We start from the raw sequence: 24,158 nt of genomic DNA on the forward strand, positions 1-24,158 counted from the left end.
TGTTGGGAAGCTCTAATACCAGATAAAAGTGGTTTGGACCAAATCTGAGGCGCAAATCTTTTAGTGTTTTTGCTGACTTGCTTGCCTTTGAGGTGCTCTTAGGGGGGTCCCGTCTGTTTGTGGGTGAGTTTCGGGGTCTGGGAGCACTGCTGGGACACTCTAATCTTGATTGCATTTGCTTTTCAGGAAATCCGTGGTGGCAACCCCGACTTATGGCCTAGCTACGCAGCGCGTTTGGACCGAAGGCCGAGAAATATTGCAAGTATGAGATTTTGCTTTTGGCCTGTTTGGGGGTGTTATGCTTCTTGGCGGGTGGGTTGGCGGGTCTTGGGGCATTCCTGGGAAGGTCTAATACCGGGTAGAAGTGGTTGGGACAAAATCCAGGCCGATTTTTTTTTGGCTATTTCTGACATTTTGCTCAATGTAGCGTTTTCGGGGGCCTGTTTGGGGGGCTTCCTGGTGTTTGTGGGTGGGTTTCGGGGTCTGGGCGCACTGCTGGCTATATATACTTTACTTTGCAAGAGGTTTGAAGCAAATCCATGGTGGCAGAGGGGAGTTAGGGCCTAGCTGCAGAGCGCGCGCGGAGTGATTTGGGAAATTTGGGAAAAACTGACAGTCCCCATTTTTGTACTTTTGCTCTTTGCCTGTTTGGGGGTCTTCTACTCGTTTTCTCCTGGGTTGACGGCTCTGGGGCCATTGCTGGGAAGCTCTAATACCGGATAAAAGTGGTTGGGACAAAATCCACGTCGATTTTTTTGTTGTGCTATTTCTGACATTTTGCTCAATGTAGCGTTTTCGGGGGCCTGTTTGTGGGGCTTCCTGGTGTTTGTGGGTGAGTTTCGGGGTCTGGGAGCACTGCTGGGACACTCTAATCTTGATTGCATTTGCTTTTCAGGAAATCCGTGGTGGCAACCCCGACTTATGGCCTAGCTACGCAGCGCGTTTGGACCGAAGGCCGAGAAATATTGCAAGTATGAGATTTTGCTTTTGGCCTGTTTGGGGGTGTTATGCTTCATGGCGGGTGGGTTGGCGGGTCTTGGGGCATTCCTGGGAAGGTCTAATACCGGGTAGAAGTGGTTGGGACAAAATCCAGGCCGATTTTTTTTGGCTATTTCTGACATTTTGCTCAATGTAGCGTTTTCGGGGGCCTGTTTGGGGGGCTTCTTGGTGTTTGTGGGTGGGTTTCGGGGTCTGGGCGCACTGCTGGCTATATATACTTTACTTTGCAAGAGGTTTGAAGCAAATCCATGGTGGCAGAGGGGAGTTAGGGCCTAGCTGCAGAGCGCGCGCGGAGTGATTTGGGAAATTTGGAAAAAAATGACTAAGTCCCCATTTTTGTACTTTTGCTCTTTGGCTGTTTGGGGGTCTTCTACTCGTTTTCTCCTGGGTTGACGGCGCTGGGGCCATTGCTGGGAAGCTCTAATACCGGATAAAAGTGGTTTGGATCAAATCCCAGGCGGAATTTTTTTTGTGTTTTTGATGACTTGCTTGCCTTTGAGGTGCTTTTAGGGGGGGGTCCGTCTGTTTGTGGGTGAGTTTCGTGGTCTGGGAGCACTGCTGGGACACTCTAATCTTGATTGCATTTGCTTTTCAGGAAATCCGTGGTGGCAACCCCGACTTATGGCCTAGCTACGCAGCGCGTTTGGACCGAAGGCCGAGAAATATTGCAAGTATGAGATTTTGCTTTTGGCCTGTTTGGGGGTGTTATGCTTTTTGGCGGGTGGGTTGGCGGGTCTTGGGGCATTCCTGGGAAGGTCTAATACCGGGTAGAAGTGGTTGGGACAAAATCCTCGCGGAAAAGCCTTTTGGCACTTTTTGTAACTTAGGGTTCGTTAGGGTTAGCCCTAGCAGCAGGATTGCATGTGTTTTGGGGTGTTCTAGATTTTTGCAACTGAGTTCTGGGGTCTTAGAGCACTCGTGAGAATGTGTAATTTTGGTTGCAAGTCATTTGAAGAAAATCCATGGTTGGAAAGGGGGGATTTGGCATAGTTAAAGAAAGCCTTTGCCACTATTCTTAACTTAGGGTTCGTTAGGGTTAGCAGTATTTCTATTGCATGTGTTTGGGTGGGGGGGTTTTCGAGTCTTGGAGAGATGCTGGCTATGGATACTTTTGCTTGGTTGCTTGCAAGTGGTTTGAATGCAATCCACGGTGGGTAAGGGGGTACTTGGGCCTACTTTTACTTTCAAAGTACGTTTTGTCACCAGTTTTCTGCTAGGCCTCGTTTTTTGAGATTTGATTGGGGGTCTTCTACATTTTTGCGACTGGCTTTAGTAAGGGTCTGGGACCGTGGGAGCACTGCTGGGAAGATCTAATTTTGTTCTAAAACACAGTTTACAGTACACCTAGCTTGAGGGGAAAGATCCGCTACATTAATTTGCCCCTACTTATTTATCCTTCAAAAGGTGACTCAGACAGAGTATGCACTTTCAAAAATATTGTACTGTCTACTAGGAAAATCAAAGTGTGACTTTTTGCACTCCACAGCCTACATACCTTATATTTATTTATCAGTGGTGTTGTAATATTATATCACTTCCTGTTTTTCGTTGAATAATTACAGGCCGGGTTTCAGTCTCTGCAATGGGGAAAAAAGGATGGAGTCAGGCTTCACATTAGCGAGCCACAATTCAGCATCAGGCAGGCAGTGGACAGGGTGTCTTCTGGTCACCAACATTGATGGACGAAGCGTCAGCTGCAATGGAGGAGTGCCGCTAATGAGAGGAATTTTTTTCTTAATGCAACTTACTTACCAAATTCAACAGGACAACTACAACAACATACAGATACAGTATCCTTAGTGTTTTTCTCTGACTGTGACTGCATTTCTTGGATCTCTCTCTGCTTCTAAATTGATCCCTTAATACATCACTTAGTCCACTCCACTATCACATCTGCACCACACATAGTCATTTGTAAGTGCTCCTACGTAATTCGCAAGTCGCAGCACGCCCCAGCCCGTAGAGGACTGGGATGGCCCCAATGATGAAGCATGTCACCAAGGGGCAACCCTGGTGAGTGAGGGGACACCTAGAAAAAAAGCAATTTCTCCTTTTCTATCTACTATACCTTCCAGACCAACCCCATTGAGTGTTGTGAATGGATTTATAGTGACCAGCAAGGCTCTCAGGTATCTGGCTACAGAGACCTTATGTTGAATATAGTTATCAATATTTCCACACACGCCCTGTACTGTCGCATTCTTTCTTCCACAGTTGTCGAAAGTACTACTTACTTTTCACTGACATGCATGCAGTAGTGCATGCACTTTCAAAGATTGATGGATAGGTTTGTACCCAAAGATTTGTTTATGTTCAATTGTTTGTCCATGCTGTGCTTTTTTTACAGGGTGTCTTCTGGTGACCAACATCGATGGACGAAGCGTCGGCTGCAATGGAGGAGTGCCGCTAATAAGAGGATTTTTTTTCTGCAGGCAGCTTACTTACCACTTTCAACAGGACAACTACAACAACATACAGATACAGTATCCCTTGCCTTTTTCTCTGACTGTGACTGCATTTCTTGGATCTCTCTCTGCTTCTAAATTGATCCCTTAACACATCACTTAGTCCACTCCACTATCACATCTGCACCACACATAGTCATTTTTAAGTGCTCCTACGTAATTCGCAAGTCGCAGCACGCCCCAGCCCGTAGAGGACTGGGATGGCCCCAATGATGAAGCATGTCACCAAGGGGCAACCCTGGTGAGTGAGGGGACACCTAGAAAAAAAGCAATTTCTCCTTTTCTATCTACTATACCTTCCAGACCAACCCCATTGAGTGTTGTGAATGGATTTATAGTGACCAGCAAGGCTCTCAGGTATCTGGCTACAGAGACCTTATGTTGAATATAGTTATCAATATTTCCACACACGCCCTGTACTGTCGCATTCTTTCTTCCACAGTTGTCGAAAGTACTACTTACTTTTCACTGACATGCATGCAGTAGTGCATGCACTTTCAAAGATTGATGGATAGGTTTGTACCCAAAGATTTGTTAATGTTCAATTGTTTGTCCATGCTGTGCTTTTTTTGCAGGGTGTCTTCTGGTGACCAACATCGATGGACGAAGCGTCGGCTGCAATGGAGGAGTGCCGCTAATAAGAGGATTTTTTTTCTGCAGGCAGCTTACTTACCACTTTCAACAGGACAACTACAACAACATACAGATACAGTATCCCTTGCCTTTTTCTCTGACTGTGACTGCATTTCTTGGATCTCTCTCTGCTTCTAAATTGATCCCTTAACACATCACTTAGTCCACTCCACTATCACATCTGCACCACACATAGTCATTTGTAAGTGCTCCTACGTAATTCGCAAGTCGCAGCACGCCCCAGCCCGTAGAGGACTGGGATGGCCCCAATGATGAAGCATGTCACCAAGGGGCAACCCTGGTGAGTGAGGGGACACCTAGAAAAAGAGCAATTTCTCCTTTTCTATCTACTATAACTTCCAGACCAACCCCATTGAGTGTTGTGAATGGATTTATAGTGACCAGCAAGGCTCTCAGGTATCTGGCAACAGAGACCTTATGTTGAATATAGTTATCAATAATTCCACACACGCCCTGTCGCATTCTTTCTTCCACAGTTGTCGAAAGTACTACTTACTTTTCACTGACATGCATGCAGTAGTGCATGCACTTTCAAAGATTGATGGATAGGTTTGTACCCAAAGATTTGTTTATGTTCACAATTGTTTGTCCATGCTGTACTATTTTTTCTTGTCTCCCAAAACCTTTCCCAAAAACCCCCGTACCCATCCATTTTTCAAACCCTAACCCTCTTCCCCCGGGCTGTGTGGTTTTGATTGATGTGTGACTAAATTACAGCAATAAATCCACACACTTGCTGGGGAGGATAAGGTGATAGCAACAGGCTGGTGAAGAAATCCGAGGATATATTCTTACTCTGCTTGACAAAGACCCATGGCTAATGTCAAAGAACTTCAACCAAATTAGTAGTTATACTTTACCATTTGTTAGGCTACAATGTGGCACTGTTCTAGTGTACTTCTGTCACCTGCTATATTCTCTATTGTACCGTTGAATTGCTCAGGAGGACAAACCAGATTTAATTTTCTTTTTTTTCATAGGCATGCAACTGCCACTGTGTCACACCACTAGTATCACCGCTATGAGGAAATTTTATCCGACCAAGATTGCCAACCTTATTCGCTGTTTCCCGTGGAGCCAGCCCTGGGTCTAGCCCTACTTTCAAACACAAATTACAGGTAAGATAAGCGTTTGGTGGTTTGGGGGTATAATGGAGTATTAGGAGGAGAGACGAGAGACTGACGGTAGTACTACTAAAGTCCTAGGACTCTTGAATTCACTTCACTTACTCTGTGAGAGGCACTTAGTGTTGAAAACATTTGGGCATTTACACTTAAAGGAAGAAAATGGAACTAAACTTTCAGGAAAACAAAGTCACTGTTAAACCCCCACCCACCAGGCAAGCAGTAAAAAACAGGTATGCTCAGATAAAGTTTGAAAAAGTATATTTATATCCCTAACAAAATAATCTCCCGCAAGACCCTCCCTAACCCCAACGATGGTCCTTCAAAAGTCCCCAAAAACCCAACTCCCAATTCCCACCCCCCAAAAGTCTCTAAAAAAGGGGCAAGGGACACTATGGGTGGATGCTGTCTACTTTTTGGGCCAGGGCATCATGCTCCTGGCGGAGCAAGGCGTGCTCTACGCGGAGCCCCTCCAACACGTTTGAAAAGTAGCGGAGCTCCTGCTGAAGGCAGGACACCATCAGGGAACTGCGGCGCAGGCGTGCCTTCACTGCCTTGCAGGTGCAACGGCTGTGAGAGGAAGCTGTTGTCCTTGCTACTCGGCGGTGGCGTTTGGCTTTGGCAGCCCGGCTCAGTCTGGGTGGACCACTGTGCTGGGTGGCAGCCCGTGGGGGCACGGAGGCCGATGCAGCTGACGTTGTTGTTGTGGTCGACTGCACACTTTCTTCGTCCTCCAGGGCCACCAGCCGCCGATATTCGGCCACAGTGGCATCGATCCTCCGTTGCCGGGCCGCTCTAGCCAGCTCCTTCCTCCTTGTTCATTTGGAAGGAGCATCTATATGAAGAAAGAAAGACTTGTCTGTAACCAATGCTCTTTAAGATTAACTCAATCATTCAGCAGAAATTTGTGTTGCAGTACAACTAGCAACTTGCAAGCGCATTACATAACTATTGAGGCCAGTATCTATCTAACCTCACACTTCTTCATCCTTGCTCTAACATTAGTGGGAGTTTAAGGAACAAATTCTACGAGCACTATGGACTTCCATTGGAGTCGACTATGAAAGTACACCAGTCTTATTCTTCTTCTTGTCTCTTATTTAGGAAAATTGGTACGTTATCTTCTGCAAGCCGGCATAATGCCAGCGCAGTAAACTTGCACCCGAGAAAAAGAGACGCACGCCATGATGAGTGACCTAGACTTGCGTTGCGTTACTGTACCCGTCCAGTACATGCAGGTGGTGAAGCTCTTACTTTTCTATTACGGGTGGCACTGAGAATACTCTGTTACAACTCAAGGGCTACTGCTTAATTAATTTAACTTTCACCCTACAGTGCAAATGAGTACTAGAAATGGAAAATTGAAGAAGATAAATAATCTGATTATCTATCACTTCACATGGGATGTTTTTGCTTATATATGGGATGACTTTAGGTGCTTTGCTTTTTATTGAGTGACCAGTGATACATCCACACATGAATGACTGAGTACTACTAAACTTATTAAGAGAGGTAGGGAGTGGCCACCGTAATAACCGGATCTATGCTGTGCTTGCAATACAAACTACTGCTACTATTGATGGTAGTATTTGGACAAAATTAAAACTTCTTTTCCTTGCCTTTCCTACACTGGAACGGACGTGCGGGTGCAGTGTTACATGCTCTTCAAAGTTACACTTAGTTCATCCACTGACCGTCTACTCTCTCTAGATCATGGGTACTCACAAACTTTCTCTCAGGGGCTAAATTTACAGTGTAGTTTGTGGCCGAGGGCCGCACTGGTGGGGGCGGAGTCAGAGGGGGCGGGGCTAAAGCAAAACGAAAACTTGTGACCATGAGGTTGCACACAGGTCCCTGCAGCAGATGCCTTCATCCACTGAGCCACCAGACCCAGCATTTACATACATCTCTCTCACTCATGCTCTCCCTCCTGCCCTCCCTCTCCATCTCTCTCTCCCTCCTGCCCTCCCTCTCCCTCCCCCTCTGTCATCTCACTGTGTGTGTGTCTGTCTGTGTCAGCCTTCAGCCCGGGCTGAGACAGCTTCCTCAACGCGCACACACAGACAGCCACACCAAAGTACTTAACAGGTCTTTAAAAGACCATTAACATATTATTGAGGCTTTGTTTGTTGTAGCGCCCCTGCATCTCCACCCTGACAATCACTGCTTGCCCGGCCCCACAGAGCAGAGGCTTTGTTCTATTTTACCTCTTTGTGGCCCTGCATCTCCACTCTGCTCTGTGGGGGCCGGGGGAGCAGTGATTGTCTGCAAGGTCTGCACACCGCCAAGGAAGGCTTGCCGGGCCGCCACCGGCCCGCGGGCTGTACTATGAGTACCCCTGCTCTAGATACACATATGCTATCTAAGAGTCAGATAGTAGCATGATCCAGGTATATGGACACATACAGTTTCTGTGTCACCCACCCAGGCTGTTGTCCTTCCACCAATCATTGCTTCATCATTCACCCAGCCATGCATCTCATATTCTTTCCTTCCCAGCCACGTCTTCAATCTCAATAAGTAAGGAATATATAAGAGCTTACCTCTGCCCGCCACCACCACCGTCTGAACTCTCACAGCCGGCACTGGAACCGCCGCATCCTCCCCTGAGGAATTGCCCTCCGCCTCCGTGTCGAGCACCATCACCTCCGCGTTGGCCCCGCCACCAGATGTTCCACCTACAAAGTACATTTAAGAATGTTAGAATAAACCACTCACTAGTATTTGGTCTAGGAATGAAGACATGTGAAAACAATGTAATGCAGCACTTTTTGGCACAACTGATGAAGGCTGGCTTTTTAACACGCACCATTTTTTTCCACACAGACAGAAGATGGACTTCTAACAACAAGATCAAGTTGAAACAAGGTGAGAGCTCGGCTCGACCACAAGAAATGTCTTCAATTAATCGTCAGCACTAACCACTTTTACATTCTCAGTTAAATGTTTCGTTTTTTTATTATGACTTCATTTTAATAAATGTGTTTACTTTTAATAAAGCTTTTAAACTTAGAGAGACTCTGTGTTTTTTGGTCCAGAGTGACTAGAGTGACTGAGCGAAAGGTTTTGCAATTTTTGCAAGCATGAGTCCGTGCCTCTGACACTTCTTGACTCTGACTCCGTACTCTTCAGCTACGTTGGATAATAATCATCATTGGGGATCAATGATCGATGAATTCGGGAGGTAAATGACTGTGCCACACTATGTAGTCAGTCAGTAAGGACATTAGGGGTTCAAAGTCTGTTATCACAGAGGTATGTGGAAACTCTAACAGCGCCTATTATAATTGATAAGCAATGCACTATTTATTGTCCATAGTTCTGTTTCTGCAGAAGAATTGTTCGCGCCACTGTAGTGGTATGGATTGTCCTCCTATCCAAACCAAAAGGTAGTATCTTATTCTTTCTTGGTGGTCATTCACATTTTATAGTTAGGAATTTTCAAAGCAGATAGAACACTTCAAAAGACATTATGGACAATCCCAGAGGACTGCACTAAGTTGATAGAGCTATTGCTGACTAGAATGGGAGTTTCGCCAACCGTGCAATCTTAGTTAGCTACACAGACAGACTAATAAGAATAATCTAGTAATACCACAGGGAGTCATAGTAGAGGCAGGATAAGAATTTAGATACAGTCTACAAGAAGATCAAAGACGATTTTGAAAAAATCAAATGAGGAACGCTAGGAAAAATAGGTACTAGTCTAAAATGAAAACTTACTGGGGCCAGCAAAGGAGCCCTCGCCTGCCCGATCCTGGCCCTGTTCAACAGCATCCGCCGCCTGCTGCTCCTGTGTCCTCCCCTCGCCCCTGGGGGGAGCTGACGTACAACATGAAAGAAAGAACAGAAAACATGGATGATTGTTGCTTGTCAATGTCAACCAAATCAAACATTTCAAAAGAACAATAACAAAATATTTCCGCGAAATTATATTGATTAGGGTTAGTTTTCATTTATTTGCGGACCTGTGACTTCGAAAGTCACGTAACTCACTAAACAAAGTACTGAAAGGTTCACCTAGGACTGGCAGGCAGCAGTCCGCAGGCAAGACGCAAAGTGACAGACAAACTCCATTGTGATTTCAGTCAGATCAGTGACAACACTAACAGTTGCCTGCTACATTACCAGTCATTTAAATAGTCAAACTATCAATCCACCGCCACTATTTTTCTTATTGTCAGGGGTACAAAGGAAGGGGCAGATTTAAGCCCCTTGCGGCTCTTTTGCTCCGTTCTTGCGTGACTTTTGTGACGCAGCAGCTAAACAAAAAAGGGCGCCATGGTGCGGCGTATAATATTATAACAACGTGACGCATTTGGGAGATGCATCCCGTTATAAAGCCCTGCGCCATCAGGGGGCGTTCCGGCGCAAGGGAGGGCATTCCTGCGCTGGAACACATCCTAAAAGTGGCTGAGGGAAATCTACAAAATTTCAATCAGTCACCTTTAGGACAATGATGCGTCACACAAACCCTGCACCTGCTTGAAGCAGACGTACGGCTTGACCCAGCATTGGGGAGATAGGGTACCCCAGAGCATTGCTGGAGCTGCGCCATCGTTGCGACGCAACTCCAGCAGTAAAGCTTCGGTGACGTTTTGGGCCCATGGTGCGCCGCATTGCAAATACGGCGCACCATGTTTGGTGGTGGTAGCGGGCCGCACAATTAATGGCGCATCCCTGCTACTTTGCAGGGATGCGACGGTAATTGCAATTCTGCCCCTTAGGGGCATACTTACTTACGCGTTCTGGCGCATCTCCAGAGATGCGCCAGATCAAATGCGTCACGCAAAACTACCCTTGCGACACGGCAGATGCGCCTCATTTACAATGCGGCGCGCCCTGGCGCAAGGGTAGGCACTTGCGTGACGCATCTCGTCACGTAAGAGCGGCGCATCGCTGGAGTCACGTCGCCAACGCAATGAAACTCCAGTAATGCTCAGGGCCACCCAATACTTAACATGCTGTGTCAGTCCTTACGCCTGCTTCAAGCAGGCATAAGGAATTGCATTGACGTAGCAGCGTCGCAGAAGTGCCTGCGTTAAATCTTGTAGATTTCACGCAGGCAATTTTGCGAGGCGCACAGCCGCCGGACCGCCCACCCTGCGTACTAGGAACGCACCCATTGTGGTGCAGGCCCATGGCTTTATAACGTGACGCATCTCCCTAGATGCGTCATGCTGTAAATGACTCGCAGGGATGCGCCACGTTTACGCCGCTGTTGCGTCACGCAAGGCAACGTAAACGTGGCGCAAGGGGCTTGTAAATGTAATCTGCCCCCTAGTGTCTAGCATTACGCAGTTCTGTAAAGTACACTCATACATAATAGTTACTCAGGCCAATGAGACCACAAAATAGAAAACAAATAAGCATAGTAGCAACGCCACTGAGAAGGAGAGCAGTGCACCTGAAATGCACAGAAGATTTTGAAATATAATTTAACTACAATGTAATCGTCATCAGCGGCATTATTGGCTTGCTCCATGTAAAAAACAAATATTTGCAATACAACAACACAGAGCAGGAGAAAACATCATAGTAGTGAGTGATGAAATGGCTACTACTACTCACCAAGCCCGGGGATCTCCAAGCCGAGCTGGTCCAGCAGGTCGCGCTCCCGGTCCAGGAGGTCCGTCCAGCGATGGGTGACCTGGCTGTAGGTGCGCTGGACCCCGTAGAGGTGGGATATGGCCCAGCACACCTTCTCCCACCGCTTCCGGCGCTCCCGGATGTTGTAGCCGCCGGCCGCGATCCTGCCGCCTCCCGCGATGGTCCTGGGCAGGCGGCGCTGGACGAAGTAGACCAGCGCGCCCACTTCCTCCGGGCTGAAGATCTCCCGTCGCATCACCTGCTCCCCCCTCAATCGACCGCATGGTGTCCTGGCACGGGGTCCAGGACTCCTCCTCCCCGCCGCCGCTGCCGCCCTCAAGTGCCTGGGCAGCTTCACGGCGCCTGGCTTCACCATGGTCTGGGCAGGTAAGGTAGGAAGTAGAAAATTAAGAAGGAATAGGATAGGGAAGAAGAAAAGAAAAGAGTTTAAAAAAGTAGTTTAAAAGTAAAGAAAAATAGCAGAAAAGACAAAAATATACAGCTAGGAAAAGAGAGGGATAGATAAGAAGCAAAATCGTTAAAAAAAAACTGAAAACAAGCAAAGGATGGCAAAGATAGCAAGAGGATTAAACACCATGCCCAGACACAGGAAATGAATGAAAAACAAGATGGCCGGCGCCCGTTCACGAGCGCGAAAGTAAGTTCGCACGAGATTTTCCTCGCGATCTCGTGCGAACTTGTACTCGCAATGCGCTTACTGCGCGAGATTATACATAGCGGGCGGAAACGGAAATACGTCACGCAAACAAAATGGCCGCGCCCGTACTCGACCTTGGGGTAAATTCGAGTGTTGCGCTGCAAGCGGCTCGCGAATACTGCAAAAAAACTCGCGAAACAACAAGCCGCAAAAAAATATAAAGCTCATTCGCACGAATTGGCGGCTTCCGCGGTCGGTTTCGCACGACGCCGCGCCCCGCGAATAGCGCGAAAAAACCGAAAAACGATTTTTGCAAAAGCAAAAGCAATGAGCAGGTGCAAAAGGTCAACCTCATGATTTGTAACGATTCCCTGTAGTGCTTCCTGAGGGGGCCCTCCAGAATTCGGTTGCCTGCTTGCAACTATTGTGTGACCCTGCTCTGACCTTAACTGTATGCCACAAAGGTCCTGATTTACAGCTAAGGGAGCAGACAAGCAGGTGCCAGGCTGGAACTTCAAATTCAGTGACACATTAATTAGCCCCTAATTCATTATTGTCAGTTGGGGCAGGGCAGGTGTTGTTAATAAACTAACCCCAAATTAATTCATGTCAGTTCAAGCAGGGCAGGTGGGCTTGCTTTCCCCCCCCATCTTCTACAGTGATGATGAACCAGAGGGTGGCATTGATGTAACAGAGGGTGGCATGGGTCAAAGAGAGGGTGGCAGTGGTGAAACAGAGGGTGCTGGGAGGCTGTGATGATGAACCAGACGTAGAAACAACATAGTCGCGACCGTTGCGAGCCGACAAGTAAGTTCGCAATTGCGAACTAGTACCAAATCCTCGCGAACTGGCAGAAACACTTGCGAACACAAAAAAAAAAAAAATCCGCAAATTCTCGAGAATTCGCGGATTTTGCGGATTGCGAGTTCGCAAATCCGCTAAATTCGCGAACGCGAGATTCGCAAAATTCGCCCATACTTACTGGTTTTCGCATTCACAAAGCCTCTTGGAGTGGTAGAGGTTTTCTCATGTCACATCATGCCTCTTGAATCAAATGTCAGAGTCTTTAAGGAATACCTCCAACTTTCTTGCTTTCAGAAAGCTTCTTAAAACCTGGTTTTTCACTCTCCCTCTGTAGATCCTTTCTTTGATCCTTCGTACCATTTCAGGTAGCGCCAAGACGCCCTACGGCAAACATTGCGCTTTACAAATTAAAATCAAATCAAATGAAGATGAGTATGGGATGCCCATAATGGGCGATGCTGAAGCCCCCTCATCCCAAAAATAGCCCCAGTCTATCTGCCCCCAGGGGCAGATGGGGGCAATAAACCCGATCTGCCCCCAGGGGCAGAAAGCCCATTAGGCACCAAAGAAATATTTATGGGCATGTCAGGGAGCAGCCCCTTAGGCAAGGGTTGCTCCCCCTTTTTTTGTGGACACATTTTGTTTGCTTCTGCCCCCACCATTAGGGGCAGATCAGCGATACTTAAATGCTTATCTGCCCCCAAAGGGAGCAGAAAACCACTAGATACTAGCGAAAGTTTCTGTGTGTGCGTGTGTGTGTGTGAACTGGAGTGTGGCTGATGGTCTGTATGTTCTGGCTTTTGTTTGGATGGCTGTGTGTGATACTGCATTTTGTTGGAGGTGTGTGTGGACTTGCACTTAGCTGGTAGTTTGTGTGGACTAGCGCTCTGTATGGATGGCACATGTCTGGCGGTGTTTGTGGACTGTCGCTTGGCTGGCTGTGTGCGTGGACTGTCGCTTGACTGGCAGTGTGCGTGGTCTGCTGCTTGGCTGGTGATGTGCGTGGATGGCAGGTACATGGATGGCACTTTGCTGATGATGTGCAAGGATGGTCCTTGGCTGACTGTATGGTGTGTGAATCCTCCAGCGTTTTAAAACCCAGAATCCCCTGCAAACCTTCAATTTAGCTAAAAAGTCACATTTCTGTGTGGAAAGGTTGTGGGATCACCACGCTGGAGCAAATTTCCCACCACTCAGCATACCCCTTGGTCTCCTGATAAAAATGATACCGCACTTGTGTGGGTGTGTGGTGTGTTTGAGAAAAAAGAGTCAGTTTACACTGGAAAAAATGATGTGTCCAAGTTGCGTTTTGGGCCGTTTTTCTGTTGCGGGTACTAGCTCTACCCACAAAAGCGAGGTACCATTTTTATTGAGAGACTGGTGGAAATGCTGGGTGGGTGGAAGTTTGTGTCTCCCCATGCATTCCAGAACTTTCCATCACAGAAATCTGAGGATTTTATTTACAAATGTTGAAGTTTGCGAGGGATTCTGGGTCACTGCACCTGGTGAGAGCCACACAAATCTCCCCATCCTGGATTTTCCTAAGCATCTAGTTTTAAAAAATGTACAGATTTGTTAGGTTTCTCTGGTTGCCAGCTGAGCTAGGGCTCAAAATCCACAGCTAGGCATATTACAAATAGGGGTCAGTTTTCTGTGAAAAAATGTGATGTGTCTATGTTGCGTTTTGGGCTGTTTCCTGTGGCGGGCACTAGACCTATCTACACAAGTGAGATTCCATTTTCTTTGGAGACTTGTGGGAATGCTGGATGGGTGTAAGTTTGCGGCTCTCTGCAGATTCCAGAACTTTACATCATAGAAATGTGAGGAAATGTGTTTTGTAACACGTTTGAGGTTTATGTCACCCCGTGGATTCCAGAACTTTCCTTCAAAGAAATATGAGGATTTTTTTCACAAATATTGAAGTTTGCAAGGGATTCTGGGTAAAAGAACCTAGTGAGAGCCACACAAGTTACCCCATCCCGGATTCCTCTGGATGTCTAGTTTTCGAAAATATATAGGTTCACTAGGTTTCCCTAGGTATCGGCTGAGCTAGGGCCCAAAATCCACAGTTAGGCACATTACAAAAAAAGTGTCAGTTTTAAGTGGAAAATGTGATGTGTCCACATTACGTTTTAGGCTGTTTCCTGTCACAGGCATTAGGCCTACCCACACAAGTGAGGTACTATTTTTATCTGAAGACTTGGGGGAATGCTGGCTGGGTAGAGTTTTGTGGCTCCCCACAAATTCCAGAACTTTCCATCACAGAAATGTGAGGAAATGTGTTCTTTTTTTGTTTTACAAATGTTGAAGTTTTCAAGGGATTTTGGGTAACATAACCTGGTGAGAACCACACGTCACCCCATCCGGGACTCCTCTAAGCATCTAGTTTAAAAAATGTACAGGCTTGCTAGGTTTCTCTAGGTGCCGGCTGAGCTAGTGCTCAAAATCCACAGCTAGGCACATTGCAAAGAAGGGTCAGTTTTCAGTGGAAAAATGTGATGTGTCCATGTTGTGTTTTAACCCATTTCGTGTTGCGGGAATGAGGCCTATCCACACAAGTGAGATACCATTTTTATCGTAAGACATAGGGGAATACAGAATAGAAGAACAAGTGTTATTACTGATTGTCTTTCTATGCATTTCTGCCTTCCAAATGTAAGACAGTGTGTAAAAAAGAAAACATTTTGAAAATGCCCCGTAATTCACATGTATGTATGGCTACCAACAAATTCAGAGATGTGCAAATAACCATATCGAAAATACATAGGTTTCCTTTTGATACCTATTTTTCACTCTTTATATTTTCCCAAATGAATTGTTGTATTCCCATTATACAGTGAAAAACCATTGCAAGGTGCAGCTCAGTTATTGGCTCTGGGTACCTTGGGTTCTTGGTGAACCTATAAGGCCTGCAGACGTAACAGTATATTGCTTTAAAAAAATCTAGCATAGTTAGAAGAAGTTACAGGTGAAAATGTAGGCTCGAATGGCTGTTTTTTTCAACTCAATTTCAATATATTTGTATTTCAACTTTTACTTTCTGTAGGAAAACCTTGAGGATCTACACATATGACCCCTGGCTAAATACAGACTTTTGTCTCCGTTTCAGAAATGTATAGCTTTTTGGGATCCATTATTGGTTTTATACCCATTTTTACCACTAGCTGGAAGGAGGTTGAAAGCAAAAAAAATAGGAAAGGTAGGCTATGTCCCTGTAAAATGCCAAAACTGTTTAGAAAATGTTGGTTTTCTGACAAATCCAGATGCTGCCTTCTGCAGGACTTTTTGTCCATTTTTCCCCAAAAAAACGAAGGGGCATATTACCAACAACTAGCGATAATTATCGCTATGTTGGTTTAGCGGGGATATTTTTATCGCCGAACTGCGGCGATTTTTATCGCTTAGGAACCTTGCTATTATCAAGGTTTATCTCCTAAGCGATAAAAATCGGCCGAAATGCATGAATATCGCTGAAAAGTCAGCGATATTCATGCATTACCGAGCTAATGCTCTTAGCCATGTTATCCACCTACCATTGGATAACATGGCTAAGAACTGCTATGGGGCAGGTGTTAGCTTTTGGAGATATTCGCTTAGCGCGAATACCTCCAAAAGTTGGTAATAGGAGATAGCGACCCTAGTACAGCGCCTCAGCAACGTCGGAATCCAGGAGAAGGCTCTGGAATGGATCATCTCCTTCCTGGACGGAAGAACACAGAGAGTCCGCCTACCACCGTACAAGTCAGAGGCCACCGAAGTCATCTGCGGCGTCCCTCAAGGATCCTCGCTGAGCCCCACCCTCTTCAACGTCTACATGAGCCCCCTCGCGGCCATCGCACGCCAACACAACCTCAGCATAATCTCCTACGCCGACGACACCCAGCTGATCCTCTCCCTGACCAACGACCCCGCCGCCGCCAGAGCCAACCTGCACGAAGGGATGAAAGAGGTAGCCGAGTGGATGACGACCAGCCGCCTGAAACTGAACTCAGACAAGACGGAGGTCCTCATCCTGGGCTCTTCTCCCTCCGCCTGGGACGACTCCTGGTGGCCTCCCGCCCTGGGCACCGCACCCAAACCGACAGACCATGCACGCAACCTGGGCTTCATCCTGGACTCCTCCCTCTCCATGACCAGGCAAGTCAACAACGTCTCCTGGGCGTGCTTCAACATCCTACGCATGCTACGGAAGATCTTCTGGTGGATCCCCACCGAGACCAGGAAGACCGTCACCCAGGCCCTCGTCACCAGCCGACTGGACTACGGCAACGCCCTCTACGCCGGTACCACCGCCAAGCTCCAGAAGAGACTCCAGCGGATCCAGAACGCCTCTGCCAGACTCATCCTCGACATCCCACGAACCAGCCACATCTCCGGACATCTGGGAGACCTACACTGGCTCCCCGTCAACAAAAGAATCACCTTCCGCCTCCTCACCCACGCACACAAAGCCCTACACGACCAAGGCCCGAGCTACCTCAACAACCGAATCAACTTCTACGCTCCCAAACGCCACCTCCGATCAGCCAACCACGCCCTCGCCACCGTCCCCCGCATCCGAAGAGCGACGACAGGAGGAAGGTCCTTCTCCTACCTAGCCGCCAAGACCTGGAACTCCCTCCCGACCGACCTGCGCCTGACCCAAGACCACCTCTCCTTCAGGAAGAAGCTGAAGACCTGGCTGTTCGAGCAGTAGCGGCACCCCCCTACCCCCAGCGCCTTGGGACCCCACGGGTATGTAGTGCGCTCTATAAATGTCTTTGATTGGATTGATTGATTGATGTTAGCGACTGTTTCCAGTCGCTAACATCTTGGCACACCCACTTTGCATGTCATTAGTGATAAATATCACTGACATGCAAAGCGGGGCCCAAGATGGTCGCTATCTCCAACTAGCTGTCGCTAACTGGTGTTAGCGACAGCTAGATAATAGGGAGATAATTTTATCTCTGCTTTCTTGGCTTTTAAAGCCAAAAAAGCGGAGATAAACCCCCTTGATATTATGCCCCTAAATGTAGCTGTATTTTGGCTAATTTCTCGGTCTCCTCGAGGGGAATCTACAATCTGGGTACCTTTAGAATCCTCAGGATGTTGGAAGAAAGGGACGCAAATTTGGTGTGGATACCTTATGTGGACAAAAAGTTATAGGGGTCTAAACGCAAACTACCCCAAATAGCTAAAAAAGGGAGTGGCGCAAGTGGTGGAAAAAGCCTGGCCGCGAAGGAGTTAAATATTATTCAAGAGTAAAGTCAGTATATGCGTTAGATTGAATGAAGTACCTATACTGCTTTTGATAAGTTGGTGCTCAAAGAATAGAGAAAAGAAATAAATATATACAGGAGTCCATTTTGACCCTTGTTTGTCTTGTAAGCCTGATATTTATTATAAACAGACCTCAATAATGTTGTTGTCTAAAACATTGCCAGCATTTATTAAAGCCCCCTTGTCTGCCTCATCAGGAAAAGTGTTTGTTCTTCAAGGTTGATGGCTCTAGTTTCTACTTAAAGGTGGCTCATTGGCGCCAGGCGTGCAGCCGCTAATAATACCCTGTTGGCTTTTGAGTGGCTTGCTCTGCAAATGTATGTAAGATCCTTATGTGTGATTTTTTTTTTTTTTTTACAATTGGATGCTGCCACGTTTGGCGATTATGTGATATAAACCAAGCTTAAAGTATTATTAATGAACGCAGAGGCAGACATCTTTTCGCTTTGTTTTAAGGTTGCCGATGACCTTAATTATCTTGCCTATGAGGTCAATGCCAGTTTGACAATATTTGAGGTAATGAGACACTCACCTTGGATGCTAAATAGATGCGATACCATTTTGGGCATATATTTTTATCTGAAACTACTGGGCGATTGGTCCGCTGTTCTCGGCCATGTGATGCTGTGTCATACTCAAGTTGGACATTTTAGAATGCCTTAAATGATAGTTCTGTACTACAGAAGTTAATTCTGAAGTCGGCAATGTGATTACCTTTTACTGCTAAATTATCAAGCCGAAATTCTGTGTTTTTAACTAATTGTAAAGATTCTTTATGGTTTGAAGGACATTATAGTGTCTGTCATTTGTATATTGATAAAATGAATGTTTTTAAATGTATATGATTATGTATTAACTACGAATACGCCAAACAAAAAGGGTTAAAAGTCGAGTGGAGAAACGATTATTTGCATGCAATAATATGACAATCGTTTTTTCTATACATTATTATTCACTTTCCATGTATTAACAAAAAAGTCACTTTTCGCATGTGATGAATTTATAATATGACAAGCGTGGTAGCTCTTGAATAATGTATGCTTACTTTTATATGGCAGCCTTAAAAGCTGTTTTTGATGAGAAAAGCCTCTTCCCCAAGGAAATTCTGGATCGTGAAAAAAAGGCAAAACAGCGGCACGTGGAAATGTTCTGTGAAGGGAAGATAAAAATAATTAAGAAGCCAAGAAGGCTGAGCGAAAAGTAAATCTGTCTTCGTGCATGGAGAAAGGTGAATATGTATAATAAATTGTACGAACATATATCAGTCAGTGCATAGAGCTGTAAAGTTTTAAAGTATGCAGAATCACTCATCTATTCCAATGCATGAGAAGACATCTTCTTTCCTAATCAAGTTTGACATGTAAATTCGAGAGAGAAATACTGAAATGTAACTCAAGTATAGTTAATAAAGTTCTGGGTTTTTAATCGTTGGTGGATTTGGCAACAAGGTTGTAATTGAAATGTTTGATATGAGCAAAGACTGTAAAGAAAAAGATCATGATAAGTACTCGCTTGAATAAACACTTTAAAAAAAATAGAAAAATAGAAAACGGACCCTGTGGCATTGTCAAATTGCAGACTGTTAGATTTGGGGGTCTCTTGTTGGCAGAGGTAGGTACCTTTGACCAAATAGGGACCCTTGTGTCTAGTCAGAGTAAGGGGCTACACTCCTAAAATAACCCCTGTTCACCCCCTTGGTAGCTTGGCACGAGCAGGCAGGCTTATCTCAGAAGCAGTGTGTAAAGCATTTGTGAACACATACAGTAATACAGTGACAACACTACAGCTGGACACCACACAGGTTGTATTATAGAAACAAGTATTTTTATATAGACTTAACACAAGACCAAGCGACACAAATCCGCAATACTGTACTCAAAAATAGACTTACATGGTAGGCAATAGCTCAGTTCTTTCAAGTTGTAAGTGCAACACTTTACTCTCAATGTACCTTGGATGCGTAACACAGAACAAACAAAAGGGTCGCAGGGAAGGTGATGCGTCGGTTCCTTACACTCAGGGGAGTGGATACGTTGGTTCCTTACTGCTGTGCAGGGGAGTTGATGCTCGCTTCTTTACTGTGTGGGGTGGTAATGCTTCAGTTTCTTACTGCTCTCCGATACGATGCGACAGGATGGCGCCTCGATGCGATACTCTTCTCCAGTGCAATGCGACAAAATGGCGTCTTGGTTAAGATGCGACAACGTTGATGTGATGCATGCACGCCCGACGGCCGTGTGGCGACTTGATGATCTTCTGAGCCGCTACAGGCCCTGCGACACGCCTCTCTGGTGATGCGATGGCGACCTCTGCGGTGGCGGCACACTTCTCCGGTGATGCGATGGCGTCAGCGGTGGCCCGCTTCCTTGGTGATGTGACGGCATCTGCTGCGGCGGCGACGCGCTTTTCGTCGTTGAGTCACGCTTCAAGCTCCCAGCGACACGCAGTCTCTCAGAAGGCCCAGCACAACAGCAGGCACTTCCATTCCCAGCAAGGGAATTCAGGGGGGAGCTGGTTGGTGAAGTCTTGTGTCCCTGAGATTCTTCTTCAAGTTGATGAAAAGCACACTCAGTCCTCTTCTCCTTTCTTTGGCAATGAAGTAACCACTGCAGGCCAACCCCAAAACACACAGCACAGGGGTAGTCTCCTCCTTCAGCTTCCTGGTTCTTCTCCTCAGCAAAGGTTTGTCTTTATTCCCAGAAGTGATCTAAAGTTCTGGGGTCTGGGTCCCCCCTTCTATACACCAAAACCCTTTGCCTCTGAAGGCAGAGAGTGTCTATGCCTAGTCCAAACCAGTTCTGTGCAGTCCTGCAGCATTTTGTTTACAGACTCCTTCTTTCCTTTGACAGTGTGTGCCAGGGTCATCAGACACACCACAGGAGATGGAACCAGCATTGTGGAAGGCAGGCACATCCCTATTCAAGCCCAGGTGCTACTCCTCCCAACCCTCTACATGCAGATAGGTCTATTTAGCCCTGTGCTGACTCACCCTGTCTCCTGGAGTCCCCCAGCACGTGTCACTCACAAGCCAGACAAGGAATACACAACCTAGCAGAGGCAGGCTTGGATGGTTAGGCAAGAAAATACTTACTTTCTAAAAGTGGTATTTTCAAACACAGAATGTTAAAAGCAACTTCACTACACAATGTATTTTATCATCCTGAGTTCAGGCACACTAAATTTGTTTTTCTACCATGTTCCCTGGGTCAATTAGGATTATAAGGTGTTATAATCAAACTGCCCATTCTGGCCTATGGGAGCAGGTAGCCTTGCAATAGTGAAAAACGAAAATGGCTGTAATTATCTATTAGGACATGCCACACACATCAGGGCATGTCCTACCTTTTACCTACAATGCACCCTGCCCTTGGGCCTACCTTAGGGGTGTCTGATATGTAAAAAAGGGAAGGTTTGGGGAGTGGCAAGTGGGTGCGCTTACCAAATCAACATGGCAGTACAAGAATGCACACAGCCTCTGCAATGCAGGCCTGAGCCATAGTTAACAAGCTGCTCCGGTGGGTGGCACAATCAGTGCTGCAAGCCCACCAGCAGCATTAGATTTACAAGCCCTGGCCATACACGGTGCACTGTACTAGGGTCTGACAAGTAAACCAAATAAGTCAATCAGGGAGTCACTAATCTATTACATCAATTTACAAAAGGGAGAGCATATGCACTTTAGCACTAATCAGCAGTGGTAAAGTGCCCAGAGTCATAAAACCAACAAACACAGGTCAGAGAAAATACAGGAGGAAGGCAAAAAGTTCAGCAATGACCCTGCAAAAACGGCCAAGTCAAACACAGACCAATCACTACGTTTGTGGCTGAATTTCAAGAAGAATATCCAGAGCAGTACTCTCTTCTCAACATGTCTCATAATCAGTTTATTTGACTTATAACCCTCCCTAGAAGCCAAGTCCATCCCGTTTGTTTGTAGTTTTATGTATTGAGAACTAGCTCTAGGATTATTAGATCGTTTCATTTAAGCACCAAATGACACTACACTAGGTCAGATTCACATTTTTTAAGGCACTGTGAGGTTAAATGTTTCGTCCAGAATCACAGGATGTTGAGCCCTGTAGCGGCCGTCACAGATCGGAAGTGGCGGGCCGGCGGGGGTTAGAGGGTAATGTAAAGTAAAAAAAATAAGTTCTCGCCGCTCTCCCTCACGTAGTCTCAGTCTTTCCTTATTGGGGCCAGAACAGGAAGCAGCCAGGCTCCCCCCCTAACCCAATCACAATGCTGCAATGTAGTGTTGTGATTGGTAGGGGCGTCGTGGATCGGCGCTCAGCCAGGGAATGGGGCCTGGGCTTGTTCTCCACGAAGGCTGTAATGCATCCTGCATGGAGAACATGCAAAGTGTGCATGACTGTTTTGGACGGATCCAGAGGACCACCAAAACAGTCACTGCGCACTTGGAGTGCACAAACCACTCCTCTTCTTCTTTGAGAACAGAGCAGCACCGCCCGCTTCACAAAGCTGTTCAGCAAGTACAAATACAATGATAATCACCTTGAGTTATTATCCTTGTCTTTGTTCTTTCTTTCACTGCTTTGCCGTGGTGCGACAATGCCCATTAGCCTTAGAGGAGGAGCCGCCAGATGCCCAGATTTGTATACATATTTGTGCAGTTCCAAGGTCAGCATCTCTAGCCATTATGCCAAATCTATTGCCTAATTATGGTTTGTAAAATACTCTCATAAGCACCTGATCAGGATTAGGGGTACTGAGTAGAAAGCTGTCCAGGGTGCAATCAGCTCTGACAGGTCTGATTCATCAGGAGAAGAGTACTACTTGATCTCTTCAGCTGCTGTAGTCAGCTCATGGGTTCACCAGTACTCATCCCTGCGGCACTTAGGGCCAGATGTATCAAAGGGTTTTGCCCATTCTGTGTCTATGGGGAAATGTGTTGATACATATGGTCCTTAGTGTTTTAGCATCCATATGCTGTGTTGCGATGTAACGATCGCTGTGGTGGTTCCGAATTTTCGGATACATGGATAACCTTCAGTTAGAGGTGCACATGGAGTAAAAGCCTAGTGTGCACATGTAAATGTAAATGTGGGATACTTGTATAGCGCACAGTTACTCTACCCGAGTGTCCCGGCGCTGTAGACCGCTGGGGAACCCGTCCTGGTTTTCCCTGTGAGATGGTCCCTTTTTTGGGTATCTCCAGGGTGAAACCAGGCATCCCTGGCGTCTGTGGGGGCCGTTGTAGAGATGAGGCAAGCTAATGCCCAGAGTTGCCGAGTGTGCTCCCTGGTCGGAGTGGGCACCGATGCGAGAATTATCAGTCCGCTGATCCTGGTCCAAGACCCTGCCGCGTCGGGAATCGAACCCTGGTCCCGGGCCGTTCTCTGCACTCGGGTCTGCCGCCTCTAACCAGTGAGCCACACCTCTCTACCTATCAGTATATCATATATCATCATATATCATCAGTATATCTCTCTGCCCCTCATAGCATACGTGTAAGAACAACAGGAGAAGACCCATAGACCTCGTTGGGATGGGTGTGTCGTGTAAGCAGAAACAATTCCCAACAGGTATCATATAAAGACAGTTTCAATAATGTATGCAATGTGCATTACAAAAGGAAGAAACAAGGAGTCACTTGAATTTTTTGAAAAAAGGCAGTATTATTCACCAAGAAGCAAAAGGGAATGGTCTTTCACATGACAATACAGTTAAAACAGCACTGTACAGAGCAGATCATGTGACAACCCAGTGGCACTTGGTGCAAGGTGCTATATACAATTGGTGATAGTGAAGGTGCAAGTGCTAAAGTGAACAGCATGATCGACGCATGAACTAAAGTATTTACATCAAACAATGGCTCCACAAAAACAAGTTGTAATCATTTAAAACAAGATTGTCACAATTTGTACAGGAGCACAGAACGTGATATGCGTCATATGATTCAAGCTGTAAAGTCGACGGCGTTTCGATCCCCTTTAGTCGGGATCGTCATCAGGACAGGGTTGTCGATGGGATCAGTGAGTGATACCCAGGCAACACGGCGTGGGTAGCTGGAGTCCAAGCGGTCGCTCAATGGTCGAAAGCTGATCGTATGATTGTATCAGATCAGCGGGCGGTACTTGCTGCACCTGAATGAATCAGGGCGGCGGAAGGCAATTGGGGCTCTTCTGGTGTGGGGCTTCGAGCAGTTTACTGCCTCATTGCATACATCACTGTTGTTGGCGATACTCTTAGATGCAAATCATGTAATTGCTTTTGACAGGGCCGGCTTTAGAGCTGGTGGCGCCAAGTCTGATAATCATTTTTGACGCCCCCACGCCACGTGACCGCCTCCTCGGATTGTCTCACTGCCATGGAGCAAAAGTGCCCCATATCTCTCCCATCAAAAGTTATTGCTAAGCACAGCTACTCCCTGAGGACAGCGCCCCCCTCCACAGTGCGCCCAGTGCGGCCGCACTGCCCTAAAGCCGCGCCTGACTTTTGCATAAGAAACAGATGGAAGTTTGATTGTGGGTGCACAATTCACTATTTTCTCCTCTGAGTCTTTCTGTTTCCTTTTTAAGATTGATGGGTCAACTATCAAAATTGAAATTCTAGGCAACTGTCTCACTAACCATTAGATGACAG

The 24,158-nt window shown here is 46.5% G+C and overlaps 1 protein-coding gene across 2 annotated transcripts in view; it reads left to right on the forward strand.

The window, feature by feature from the left end:
• Positions 1-24,158, forward strand: part of WDR49 (WD repeat domain 49) — a 339,477-nt gene that overhangs the window by 314,486 nt on the left and 833 nt on the right. For both annotated transcript variants that reach the window (XM_086944927.1, XM_086944926.1), the window contains one exon: positions 18,614-18,783. In XM_086944927.1, the coding sequence (XP_086801053.1) occupies positions 18,614-18,759 (146 nt within the window). In that variant the 3' untranslated portion in view covers positions 18,760-18,783. The remainder of the gene's footprint in view (positions 1-18,613; positions 18,784-24,158) is intronic.

This window comes from Lissotriton vulgaris, chromosome 11, assembly GCF_964263255.1.
Source record: "Lissotriton vulgaris chromosome 11, aLisVul1.2, whole genome shotgun sequence".
Taxonomy (NCBI): Eukaryota; Metazoa; Chordata; class Amphibia; order Caudata; family Salamandridae; genus Lissotriton; species Lissotriton vulgaris.